Consider the following 14600-nt stretch of genomic DNA (forward strand, 5'->3'; position numbering starts at 1 on the left):
AACAAAACCTTTATGATTTCATAAGACAAATTGGTAGGATTATTACCATTGCCAAGATCCTTACTGTCAAACGGTCAGGTTGGAAAAACAAAACCCAAAAGCGGTATGTAGTTGATAGATGCAAAAGAGGAATTTAATGGAAAATACCGCCAGAAAATAATTACGGTTCCACTGACTTTATGCTTGGTCAAAAACAGAGACAAATGTTTCATTGGTATGGCATGAGAACAGTGTGAATTGAGCTTACCTGCACTGGTTGCTGGTGGAAGAATTAATAAATGCTGATTTGACCTGTAATCACAAATGATAATATAAAGATTCCACAAAGAATAATGTTGACAGAGTTTGGAGTACATTGAACAAGAAACCCATGTTTATCAATTCAACAGCTGAGACACAATCCGTTTTTCCATTCAAATCTTTTATAATGACAAATACTGGATTGAGATTCAGAACCACCTGATCCTTATAAAGAGACAGTAGTAAAGTTGGATGGATTGATAAAAACATGTGTTAATCATTTTTTTTTACACTAGTTCACCTTTTTTAATTGTAATATTTTATTTGTGCTGGTATGTTAATTTATAGAGGAAAGACAATGTTATTCTATGTTCGTAAATCTATGTAAATCGCTGATAGGGGAATACCACTGTATAAAATTTAGCATAGAGCATCAAATTGGTTAGATAGTCCAAAGAAAATGCATCCAAGCGTAGGAAGAACATGCAAATTTCCAAAGAAACAAACTGGAGCATAGCTTTTAAATCCAAGCCTGAAAATTATGTTCTGGATGTTCTAACTAGAACATCATCATGTTGCCATTAATTAAAAAACATCCAAGATTTTCCCTGTTCTTGTCTGGAATTTGTTCTGAACTAAATTTATTAATAAAGATGATTTCAAGTATAACTTATGTCAGCATAATTCCCACCACAGGAATGCTCTCATTACCTATAATTTAAGTTGATTAGGCACGATAATCGCCTCCATGTCTGCCAATGATGAATATTTGTAAGCGACATATGAGACCTTGCCTTTGCATTAGTGTGTGCGCGCCTGTTGACTTTGACTTGTGGTTGATGTAGATGAGTAGGTGTTACATAAAAGGCATTCCCCCGCTTCACTCGATTCGTCACACAGCTTTGATCCAAAGTGCCATCTCGTATTACATCTGCGCGTCTATGTCTGAGACGTGCGTATGTTCAACAACATCCAAATGGCTGGCAAGCTGTTTTTCAACAAACGCACACACAAACAGGAAGTGACAGACAAATTTCTGTCTGATCATGTTCACATTAAGCAGTACTCCCTCCCTCAAAATGTTCAAGCTGTTCCATCTGTTTGACATGGGTGCAGTAAAAAGGCAGCAACGGTGAAACTTTTTGTATTTTTAGTACCTTCATGAATAAACATCTACTTAGGATGCTTTATTTATGCAGAACTTTTGATGCAAAACTAAAAAGGGAGGTAGTTGATTAATTAATTAGTCCAACAACAACAACAAGAAACACTTTGAATATCAGCCCTTTCATCCCAGAAGCTAATTTTCACTTGTATAATTCCAGTTTCAAGCAGTTTCGGCTCTTGATTCAAACAAAAGCAGTGACGAAGACATTGTGAGTCGACCTGTCTTTGTCTGGTGATGAATAGCAGGATGCAAGTCAAGCGTGAGGCGACATTCAAGTACAAATTGTAATTTCGTATTTTATATCTTCTCACTCGCTCACTTACTCACTCGCTCACTCATTCACTTGCGTGGCAACAACAAAACAGAACACCTGTCTGAGTATGTGGGGGTGTGTATACTCATAGTAGGCATGGTGAGATAGGTGATTGATATCTTCAGTTGGTTTGCCGCCACAGTCCAGTGGTCATCCAGACCACCGCAGTCTCTGCGTATGTCATATTTGCCACTTTTGCTTTTTCCATTACACTACTTTGAAAATGTTTTGATGATGCATCACAGGACAGATACAAGTCAAAAGGTACTCCGTAACTCTGTAATGTATGCTGCTGTCTAGTCTTTTGCCCTGTTTCGGAAAGGGCCGCAGTGGGTGCCGGTTTTCATTCCAACTCATTGAGTGGACACATTTTCAACAATCTGGTGTTGTACAAGTGCAATCAGTGGATTGCACTCAGGTGCTTCTTGTTTTCTGCAGAAATCTCATTGGTCAAAGTGGCTGTGCTGGATCAGTTGGAACAAAACCTGCACCCACAGCAGCCCTCGAGGACCGGCATGGCCACCCCTGGGCTATAATCTTACATATTTTCATGTATATGTTCATTAGTTCATTCATTCCAAAAACATGCATGGTAGGCTAATTGGACACTCTAAATTGGCCCTGTGTGAGCATTAATGTTTGTTTGTCTCCTTGTGCCCTGCGATTGACTGGCCACCGATACAGGGTGTCCCCCGCCTATGTCCTAGAGTCAGCTTGGATAGGCTCCAGCACCCCCTTGTACCTAATGTGGATAACGCAGTTCAGGGTCAAAAATTTGAGACACTCTCTCATCCTACTGTGTAATGATTTGATCAGTGAGGTATTATGACTTTTTTTTTTACCATTCTTTGTTTTAATCGCATAAAATACTTTACTATACCTGACTGTATACTGTACAAAAACATGTTCTTTGGATGTGCTATGGTTTTTATTTGTTACAAAGCAATCTCACACCAAGTCTCAATGTGCGAGCTTCCTGCCAATTAGATCTTCTCTCGTCTTGCTGCGTGTCATTCCAATGAATGTTTCCCTCGTCTGTCTATTTTGCATATAAATTGCTAAACACGCTGTTGTAGCGGCTGTCAAATAACACAATCTGGATTTTGGCAGTAGACTTACAAACAAATAGGTACTACCTGGGTATTCTTTGGGCAGCAGGGGGTATACAAATACTATTGTTCTAAAGTTTAAACAAAATACCTCAATATGAAAATGCCAACCTAGAATCCATCATGTAGTTTTTATTTCAGTGCTTGCAAGTTAGTATTGTGCTTAAGACCACACTATGTGAAACGAAGACTTGCCCGTGACTAGACCTCACTGAGACCAAGACAACATACTCTGTGAATAGAATCACATCAAATTGTAGGATACTTAAAAACAGTGGTAAATATCATACCTTATCCAAAGATCTGACATGGCATCTTGATGAAATTGGCACACCCTAGTATTTACTCTGACTACAAATAATATACTAACATTACTACATATTCCAATGCAGATGTAGACCATCTGCTGCATAGAGCTTTATTTCCAATGCTAGTAGGTTACTTGTTTGATATTAAATTCTCCAAAAATAAATACTACTTTTGGTTTAAGCCATTGTTTGTAACAGACACACTTGTGAGCACTTCCATCAACTCATAAGCCCCGAAATCATCCGGGGAAAAAGGGATCTGATAATGCTGAATTTGTCCTGTCACTTTTTCCTCAACAGTTTGTCTTAAGGAAATCTATGCACGCTTCCGCGCTCCTTTTATCCCCACTTGACTTTTTTCAGTGTGTTCTTGATGTTGCGTTTTATGGAAGAAATTTAAAGTAGTTTTCAATATAATAGCAGTCCAATGTGACAAACCAGATTAATCTTGGTTTTCTGTATAAACATGTTTGAGTTCTAGCCTTGAATTTGCATAGATGTATTGTTTTTCATCTATCTTTCTCATGTCCTCAACATACAATGTCAATGCTATTTCATCTTAAATGGAAGGTCTCACAGGCTAGTTGTGAATATTTTACCCTGACCTAATGAAGGAATCATATAATTAGTATGGGTCATTAGTTGAATAAAATAGGAAGAGAAAAAATAAAGTGCATATTTCTGGCAAAAGAATTAATAATACATTTAGATAGGACAAAATGTGTCTTTCCATATTACTAAGGACTGTAGAATGAAAAGATCTCAGACAGTCGGACAAGGTTCTTGGAACAATGTGAGTGAAAACATACCTGTACAGCGATGCTTGTTCTCAAGGTCCCATATACATTCAGTTTTTCATATCTCCGTCCTTTCCCACACCTGAATGAAATGATCAACTCATCTGGTGGAGTGCGACATGGAAAATAGACTGGTTACTGACCCTCAAGGACTGGACTTGGGTACCCATGATTTCCATCTTAGGCTGAGGTAGTGATAGTTTCCTGTAAGTAGATTTTCCACAGGTTAAGGGCAAGGTAATATCAGTCATGTATAGTATTTATCTCTAGAATCTAACATACTTGGAAGAAATTGCAATCTATGTGTCATTTATTCTTCATTGCAATTTTAACTTCCTATCACAGGGACTACTGAAAATGCTAACGTTAATTTTAAGAAGCTAAATTTACCGTGGTTTCCCTGGTCCACATTTGTGGTTAGGACAACCATGTGGATTATAATTTTCAAGACTGATGATATGTGTATTAAATGATTATGATTTTTCTGTCTGTCACACTAAGTCACATATCCGCTGTGAGTGAAATTGTCTTTCCTAAGTGCAATTGTTCCCATTTGTGAAATTATACAAGAGCGAGAGGCTAAAGCAATCACAAGGAAGCTTTAATTAAGATCACGAGTGTAGCTGTTTACTCCATGGAAAACAATCTTAAGTGCTTCTTCATCTTGGAGAACTCGCATAGCTTTAATCATGTATTGGCTGATCGCAAAACACTGAAATTAGCTCTCTACTTCCCACCAAGTTACAAACAGCTATTAAAATCACACAACACTCTCACAAAACAGACTCAAAGGGAAAGCCAATTACATATTTTGACAATGACAGGCATTCTCACACAAATATCTATGTATGGGTGTCAAATGATAATCTGGAAGGAAAATAGGAACAAAAGCAGGACAAGAGTAGAGCAACAGTAGTAGGCGTCTTCAAAGACAAAGTTCTAAGAGAATTGCGAATGAATAAGACAGAATAAAATGCAATGAGATGAGCTGGTGAAAGTCGAAAAAAACATCAACAAAAATAGTCCTCAGAGGTTAGCATGTGAGATGAAGTCTTGTGTTTGTGAGAGACTGTGATTGCAAGTGTGAGTGCATTCGCATGTGTTACAGTGTGCACATTTATTGGTGTGAATACTTTTGTCTGTGGATTATTGAGTGTGCTTGTTCCTTCTTTACATGTCAGTCTGTGAGTGAGAACATGAATGTGTCCGGGGGGTTGGTTGGTATCTCTGGTGGTAGTTGAGCAATCACACGCAAAGCTGCCTTGGAAATGTATTCAGTACGTTGCCTCTATAATTAATGAAAATATAAACAGAAGAATGCACGTCGCTCTGGCACAGTGATACACACATCAGCACAAACTTTGAACACATTTTTACTTCTATCTTGCTCTCGAAAATTTGTCAAACATTCCGGATATCGCTCAAATTAAACATTTCATTTTTAAAACCACTGATGAGTTGATTCACAATTCTTTTGTCATCAACAAAGATTATCTACGTATTACTCTTGAGATTCAGAACTGTTGTCCCCAGTCCATCTTTTGATCACTTCTTATCAAAAATACTTTTTAAAAATCATCAAATTGACCTTACAGCATCTTTAATTGGAGACGTGAAAGGTCTTCAGCCTGTAATAACTTAATATCGATTATACTGTATGTATATTTTAAATTTATTTACTGCCCCTGACAGCCACAGACGTCAAATAAACATGTTAACTTGGAAGGTTGACCGTGTGAAGTCACTGGGCTTGTTGGATTAGGGATGTTGGTGAGTTGATGTGCGAGTGTATTGATGTAAACTGGGTTACCCACAGCTTGCCTAGAGTGTGTGCTTATTGGGGCTTGTTTTACTGCTCACTTACTCAATGGATTACTAGAAAATACATTATCAATCTGACTCTTCTCTCCCATGAGAAGGGGCATTACAGAATCATTCAAATTGTGCACATGCAGGGCACTGAGAGTAGGTTGGTTTTTGGTGGCTACTCAGATGCCTGTATTGTGTGTGGCCAGTCATGCATGAAAGCCTTGGCCTTAGCATAGCAGATGGGTGAAAGAGGTCATACTTTGTATATTTGTGTCACGCCGACATGAGAACCAGAAAAATGCAGTTATGTTGTTATTACATGGTTGTCACTCACAAAATAGTTGCAGCAGAAATAACAGTTTTTAAATGCTGAAAGAGCAGAAGTAGAGGACAAAACCTCCCGGGTTGTACGTATTATTAGGTAACTTTTAACTTTACAGACTGTCAAAAAATCATCACCAGAAATTCCTCGTGCAGCCATAAAGGCTTATTGATTTTAAATATGCAAGTTTTAATTGCTCTTATCACACTCTTGCACACACACATACATGTATACTTTTCATTCAAATAGTGCGTATCTTGTGATAGCCGCCTTGTAATCCAGGATTAGTCTGATTGGGATCTTTACACATTGCACATTGTGTATGCGAACATGTCTGCATGTGTGTCAAAACGATTACAAGGCAGACAGCATATTTAATGATAAAATTAACAGTTTTGCAGTGAAGGAAGAACATGTGTTCATGAGATCGAGACAAATGGTCTTCGTTGAGAAATTACGATTTGCCTTACTGGCTGAGAGAATGAAGAAAAATTGCTTATTTACAGAAAATATACATAGAGTGCAATGAAAACGAATTTGCTTCCTTCTTAGATTACATATTTCATTATTTTTGCAGTTTACCCTAATTTTAACATTTTAACTCAATTTAGCCAATTTAATACAATTGTAAATAATTTTATTTACATTGAGGAAACAATTTTTCATAGCTTCCTGATTTTGTGTGAAAAAGCAGCCCATGCTACCTTTAAAAGCAATCAAAAAATTGGAGATATTTTGGGCAAATATCAAATTAAAATGGTTAATCATTACGCAGACAATGAGCTCATTTGGCAGTGAATGTGGAGTTAGACTATATAATATGTACGTACATATTTAATTTTCTATTCTCTAAAATTGCAATTTGTTTGTTTTGCCTTTAGTGCGGACTGACTCCTTTTCCCATTCACCACTAATCCATATCTTGTGATACAGAAAAGGCCCAGAACCAGTTTAGGCCAGTTTAGTACAAATAATTACCAAAAAAAGTGTGTTTCTTGTTGATTTGATGTTTATATTTTTACCACACTCAGGGGATCAAGAGCATGATAGATAAACACATAATTATTGGCATTTTTCACATTGCATTCAATATCTGAATTTGCGAACCACCATTGTAGCGCTCCCCTTCACGTCTTGTAGCCCATCTGAGAAAAAGTCAACGAGGAGTTTCCTGATGCCGGTCCGCACAGGATTGAAGGCAAGCTTGACAAATGCTTTTTGGCCAGGACCGATGTCAGTGCTGACAGACAAAGGAGAATTTTAGGGCATTGAATAAGTGATGAATCGTAAAGAAGTGCTGCACTGGAGCTTTTAGTGTCTTCACTTACTTGACCTTAACCTCAGTGGGAGCCAAGAGCCCTGCCCCCTCCACGGTGAAAACACCGCCTTTCAGAGGAACTTTGAGAGGATTGGTGAAGGAGAGGGTGCAGATTGACTGTTGTCTTGTATAGGCTCTCCCAGGAACCTGCACAGAAGCAATTTAACAATGTCAAAAGAAGCTTTGACGCATGGATTACAAAGTATCAGAATAGTACGGACTACTGATGATTTGAAGTGAAAATGATCATGTTTGGGGTGAAGGCCCCCAAAAAAAGATGATTTATTTTGTCCCATGTTTTTCAGGTTTCCATTGCATGGGTCGTAATTAATTGCAAAGAAAGCATCCCAAAACAACTTAGTAGTACTTTTTAAGGAAACAACACACTTGAACACAACCAAGAGGTGTTACCATTCTTTCCCTCTTTAGGAGGTCCCCCACCTTTACAAACACTTTTGGCATAGTGGGTGAAATGCTGCCCATAGCCATGATGGGTTTCTCCAGACACTCAGCCTGCAGCAACGCTGTCAGCTTCATTGTTTGACGCCCAGAGATGTACTTGACGTAGTCGTCATAGCCTATTGTCACCACCTCCTTGTGAACTGGATCGGCAGGAATTTTGGTCAAGGGCAAAAAGCAAAAAAGTACAATTGCGACTAGTAATTTGTTTATCATGTCTATTGGCAAGCAACCAACCTTTGTTAGCTGGCACAGAAATCTGCTTGGTTTCCTTCTGCAACTGCCCGAGGAGTAAATTGTTGTATGTTTCTGCCGTGGCTAAAATGGTCAGAAAAACATCAGCTTTTCTTTCTCCTTTGTTGTCCACCTGCATAGAATAATTATTCGATCAATTCCGAATCTTTTAATGAGTGGCGATAGAAAACAGTAAAGGCTTGTTAAAAAATGACGACATTTTGCGACAGCATGTATTGTAAAAGTTAACTCAAATTCAAGGTAAAAACTACTCAGCATAAAGGCTAAAGTTACATAAAGCAATTTTCATATGTATCATTTAGCAATCAATTTGAGTGCCTCACCTCAACAATCATTTTCACCTCTGATCCAAACACAAATGGTTCTGGTTTGACTGACAATGACAGTTTGACTGAATCCGACCTCTCAGGGGATGGTTCTCTGAGTGAACGTTCTGCCATTTTGTACACCTCTCTCTCTTTCTTGGAACCTGTAGAATAGCACATTTTAATGAAACTATATCTACACCACATCGACCAGGTTACTACCACAAGTGATCCAATTAAACTCGGATTGGTTTCAATAGGATAACTTTTTGTTTGTATTCAAATGCTAAAGCTAATACTCTTCACAAACCTTCAGGATATTTGTACTCAAGAGTTATATCTTCTCTGCAATTGCCAAAAACACTTTTGGTACTGATGTTCTTGCCAGTGTTGGTCTGATTCACGCTCACCTGTTACACAAAGAGTCATCAATTACAGTCCAATAGTATATAAAACATGTTTTGGTGTGAAAGGATAAATGTGGTTCACCTTCTGACGTTTGCCATTTTTCATTACCCAATAGATGATATCAGCATTCACTTCAGCAAATATGAACGGAGCATCATACTTGACACACAGATTTCCCTCCTTGATGGCTTTAACAGGGCATGGGCCACATCGGTAATCACCTGACATGCAAATGTCATTTAATTATTCCTTTGTATGCGACATTTAATGCATCAAGGATGGTATTAGAATGATCCGACCATCACTCAGTTCCTGAGGAGTTGGGTCCAAAGCTTGCCAGCCGTCATTTCCTTGTGGCAGATCTTTTCTTTTCATCCAGGACTCAATCCAACAATGGTAGTTCCTAAAACAAAAAAGTTGAGACAAACGTTTGTGACAAATAATGTGTTGATCAACAACAAGATAAATTCATTGATGCGATTCACGGTGGACTACCAGCTGCTGTCTGAACTTCCTTTAATAGTCTCCAGTTTTTCATTGACCAGGTAGTCCAACGAGAGGTTTCCATCCGTGTCGTGCGCAGACTCAAAGTTTGTAACATGGCGCGTTGGGATTCCAAGGCAACGCAGCACTGTAAAGAGCATATGCTATAGTATATTCAACACAAAATATTTAGCTTTGTTTCTTCTAAAAAAAATATCAAAAAAATAAAACATTTCCACTAAATAATCAATGAACAGTGGAAAATATGCTGCTCAATCACTATTTTGTGTGTTGTAATTGGCAGGTGTAAGATGTGGAAGGGCCCCATCAGAGGCCCTACCAGTCACTGGTTTGTAATGTGAAATGATTGATTCATTGACTAAATAATGACAAGCTGCTGACGAAACCGAGCTGTCTAACGACTGACTAATTAAGAAATTTACAAGAAAGTAAAAAAAAAAGTGGACAAGATGGCTCACCTGTGCAGGCAACAGCAGCAAAGACCCAGCACTGGCCAAACTTGACTGGCCTGCCTCCGCTGTTGCTCCACTTTTGAAGGATAGAAACACTACCAGTCCATCTGTAAGGAGCGACTCCATGATCATAGGGCTCCTCCCAGCGGCCCATCAACACGCCTTTGTCGCGATTGCTGTTGACCTGAACATGAAGTACATATTAAATGGTTAGTGTTTTCATGTTACATCTTTTCTGATATCTGTTACTAATTGGTTATTTTGTCAATTATAGGCAAACATAGTGTTTATTTTATTTTTCCAGGACGTGTGTGTTAATGTTATTGTCACCATGGCCGTAATAATCCTGCTGACGTAGACCGGGTCAAATCTTTGGTTAAGGTCATTCTTTGGATCTCTCATTGCCTCTCTGGAGTTGTCCAGAATTTCAAAACAAATGTCCATTATTTTTTCCTCAAACTGTGATGGAAGGAGGAAAAGGACACAAAATCACAAAATCATTTCATTACACCTGTGGTACACAGATAAAAAGACACACACACATCATACACATTCTAGGGGTGTAATAATTAAATTCTGAGGCCAATATGTCATTTGTTTAAGCACAAGTGAATTGAAAAGATTCAAAACATCCAACAAAATTGTCCCAAAAATTCAAAATTGGTATATTCCATTGGTGTTTGAAATGTACATAACATGGCATTAAATTAAACAAAGGCCATTAAATCAAATCACATCATGCTACATTTGTAACATTGGCAGATATCAGATCATATCATCCTTAAATTGGGAATCGACACCCCCAATTCATACCTGTCCAAAATTCCAACGCCTGGTACTGATGAAATCCCAGTTGCCCACGTAAAGGGTTCCATCCTCATTCATGACATACTCCTGAATGAGATTCACATCAGGAAGATATACCACATCATCTGTGTCACAATATAGGGATAACATCAAAACAAAATTGAAATGACACATTGGGGGGGTCTTGACTGAATCACCTTTGCACCATGGGTTGTACAGCACGTGGAACTTGGTCACTCCGTTGGTGTCCAGAATGCGCCCAGTAGACAAGCACACCAGCGACACAGACAGACGGCAAGGGCTGATGATGGCATCCGCAGGACTGTACACAGTCAGCAGTATTTCATCATACACGTAACGCTGTGTAAACCACCAGTCTTTGCCTGTGCCTCTTTCCCTCTTCACATTGACCACCGTCTCTTCTCGCTTGCCTGAAGAATTTTAAAAAATGAATATGGTAGGGGTCTAAAACCTTCTAGGAATGGTGAGCAAACAGTACTTCAATGAGTGTCTCATACACATGAATGAATACACAGTACAGACTAACTTTTCAGCTTTTCAGCATTATGATAGGTACTTGTCGAAGTTGAGACAAAGAGCTCTGTGAAGAAACCTACTTCATTCATTTATTTTCTGTACTGCTTATCCTCACCAGGATAGCAGGGGATATTGGAGCCTATCCCAGCTGACTTCCGGCACTAGGCATGGGACACCCTGAATTGGTAGTCAGCCAATCACAGGGCACAAGGAGAAACCACTCACAACCACTCATGCTAAACGGGGCAATTCAAACTGTTCAATAAGTCTACTATATATGTTTTTGGGATGTGGGAAGGAACCGGACAACCCAAAGAAAACCTACATCAGCCCTTTGCGAACTTTGCAGACCTGGGATCGAACCCTTTATCTCAAAACTGTAAACTGACGCTCTAAATCTAATCTCTAAACTCTAATCCAGTCATCTAACCTGTTTTAGTGTCTCAGAATTCCTATACAAATCATTGACCTGAGCCCCCAATAGTCATTTGAGGATAATAATTTACTTACCAACATAGATCTCCAAAGCCGCCTTGCAACCACGCACTTTCCCAGAGCACTGCACCGAGATGGAGAAGCACTGTCCCCTACGCACAATCAACCGTGTTCGGTCGATCTCCTTAGTGCGGTGGGCCAAATTGTTTTCCCGGCATCTCGGGTCCACATTCACAATGTTAACTGATGACAGAGAAATGAGATAGCCATTCAGATGAAGAAGGCAGATTCTGTAGATAATATTTAGGTACGAACTCACCCTTGTTGTTTGACATTGTTGGGTCTCTCAGAAAGTTCATGTCTTCAAGGACGTTCAGTCACGGTGTCACTGTAAATCGCTGACCTTTATTTATACAATGCAAGGCCAACCCTCCAGACTACTGCAATAACCCCTAAACCATACGCCACACTGCACGATTTTATAAAAAGTTACACTAGTTTCGTCATGTATCGGACTGCTGTGCACTAATTGAGCAAATCTCTTGCACTAGTTTTGAAAATATCTCAACAAGACATATGGCACGGAGTGCAAACGTCACCATTATCACCATCTTCCCATCAGTCAACACCCAGCTATAACGGTTGCAACACTTAATATGATGACATTTCACTCAAGCAGCCTATCCATAACGCAACAGATTGTCATTATTGTGCAGATTTTTCAAGTCTGTGCAGTAATGATAAGAATTAAAGCCAGTCCTGAACAAAAAACATAAATACAAATTATAAACTTATGCAAAAACACAAAATAAAACTTAAAAACAAGTTGCCAGAAAATATTCCTTTATATTCACCATGCACAATTTTACTCTTAATCTGTTACAGCGAATGCAAAGGGTAAAATATTTGGCAAACAGCCTATTTTATAAATTGGTTTCTTTTCTGATTGGGGAAAAAAGAAAAGCAAACTAATTTGAACAGTCTAATAGGCCTAATGTTTTCCTTTCACTAGGCTGACTGTGCATGCAATAAGTAAAACAGAGTAGATAAGTTGTATATATACTGTATCCTAATTAAAAAAGGAACCTTCTAAATATATAAATATATACATAGACTATATATATTTTTCTTATTTTTATTTATTATATTTTATTTTTAATGCTTGACGCAAGTATCATAGGGTTTTTTTGTCTTTACTTACTGACAATTTGTTCAATTAGGTAGCTTCTAACTAACGTCTGTTTTGGCATTTGTTCATTTGGTACTTCCAATGTATATTTGTTATTTTGTTTTCTGCAATGTGTTTTCCGTTCCGCTTTTGTTCATTTGTTACCTTTTTCCCTTGAATTGTAGATGTATTTTATGCAAAGTAAATGTGTTTTGCCCTGCTAAACCACCCAAGTAAATGAAGAAACATTGAGTGCACACAGGTTAACCAAAAGAATTATACAGTGTGACACTGCTCATATTCTCAAAATTGATTTGGTCATTGAAAAACAGAGTGTAAATTTGAAATGTAGTGAGTAGCTGAATGATAAAAACAACAACAAAAAGGATGGTTGCTCTCTGCAATGATTAAATAAAATTGTAAAAATTATCCAAATACAAAACAGAGTTTGTTGAGATCAGAGAAACATCTTCTTTCTTCTACCAACATGACTTCATCTTCCCATCCGCCTCTTTTGCCCTAATATTACATTATATTAATTAGAACTTGTACTTTCCCTTCCTAATTCTAGAAGCCTTTTAAATTCCCAGTGTGCTAATCTGATGAATTTAATAATAATTAATAATCTTTATGAAGAGGTCATGAGAAATTATTTGACTGCAATTTTATAAGCTTATATCTCACATGCATAAATATTTTGATGTCTTTATTTATTTTTAATTTTTAAATCAACCATTGGCGAAGGTATCTCTGTTGCCTGGGTGTGTCTGTCTTTGTGTTTGTTCTGTACCGGTGCCTTTCCTTTTGGACAAATTAATTGTTTGGCTAGCTCTGGGAGGATTAAATTGTGTTATTTACCTGTGGTAATTGGTTTTCCCCATATGGTAGTTTTACGCACACATACACATGCGCATGCACAAACACGTAGACTAAGTAATGAATGCTTAAACAACAAAGATGCCATTTCAGATAGGAGCTAAACACACACACGCAGACAGATGTATGAATGAAGTGACATAGACACACACTATTATCCCTGGGTATAAATGTCCATCAAAACCTAAGAACAAATCAAATAAACACACAGTGTCTGTCACACAGACACAGCATGAAATGTCATGTTGTGTCTGTGTGACATTTCATGTTGTGTCTGTGTGACAGCTTGCCAGCTCACCTTTTATGGAACTGTTTTTTTTCTTCCTGAAAGTAATGAGGGGTTCAATCTGGCCCACGGGGGTGATCTGCCTGACTGTAGCTCATTCATACTGTACATACAGAATTAAGTGCTTTGGGTTTTTCCAACACTACTGCTATAAAACTAGAATTTTCTTAGTTCTTTGAGGGAGTGTGTGCATTATTGCACTTTGCTCAATTTATTATCCATAGTCATATTCATTCTTTCGCCCCTTGGAGTCAAAACGGCACCGTCAAGGACAGCCAGTGTTAAGAAGGATTCTTAAAACGGCCCAAAATCAGCAGGAAGTCACCTAGACATAGCCAAAAATCCGCGTAAAGCGACTGCCACACACGGAGTAGCCTGGGAAGTCCATGTAAATCAATAGGAAATTATCCAAAATTTACAGGAAGTTACCTGTAAGTACCCCAAAATGACAAGTAAGTGATGTAAAACCGACTCACTGCCTGCCATAGACGACGATAGAGGTTCAACTAACTTGCACAAGCCTTGCACCATCAATGGCATCTAATAAGTTACATTTTTATTGGCAAAATAAACCACTCCAGCCCACATGAGATCTCGTTGGCATGAATGTAGCCCAAAAACCAAACTGAGTTTGACACCCCTGCTCTACACCATTGGCAGTTAAATAATTGTTTTTGTCACAGAAAAACTATTTGGTTGCCTTTCAAGTGGCCAAAAATATTTG

At 38.3% G+C, this 14600-nt stretch overlaps 1 protein-coding gene across 1 annotated transcript; it reads right to left on the reverse strand.

Moving 5' to 3' along the window:
• Positions 1-6477: 6477 nt before the first annotated feature.
• LOC144198282 (protein-glutamine gamma-glutamyltransferase 2-like) lies at positions 6478-12075 on the reverse strand. Its single transcript, XM_077719209.1, has 15 exons — positions 11866-12075; positions 11622-11789; positions 10772-11005; positions 10581-10699; positions 10098-10226; positions 9774-9951; positions 9307-9442; positions 9111-9214; positions 8893-9032; positions 8714-8813; positions 8422-8567; positions 8081-8210; positions 7826-7986; positions 7395-7531; positions 6478-7306 (listed from the first exon to the last, which is right to left on the reverse strand). Exons 1-15 carry the CDS (start codon positions 11903-11905, stop codon positions 7153-7155), a joined length of 2076 nt encoding a protein of 691 aa, XP_077575335.1. The 5' UTR covers positions 11906-12075; the 3' UTR covers positions 6478-7152.
• Between the last annotated feature and the right edge of the window lie 2525 nt (positions 12076-14600).

The sequence above is a fragment of the Stigmatopora nigra genome, chromosome 6 (assembly GCF_051989575.1).
Source record: "Stigmatopora nigra isolate UIUO_SnigA chromosome 6, RoL_Snig_1.1, whole genome shotgun sequence".
NCBI lineage: Eukaryota > Metazoa > Chordata > Actinopteri > Syngnathiformes > Syngnathidae > Stigmatopora > Stigmatopora nigra.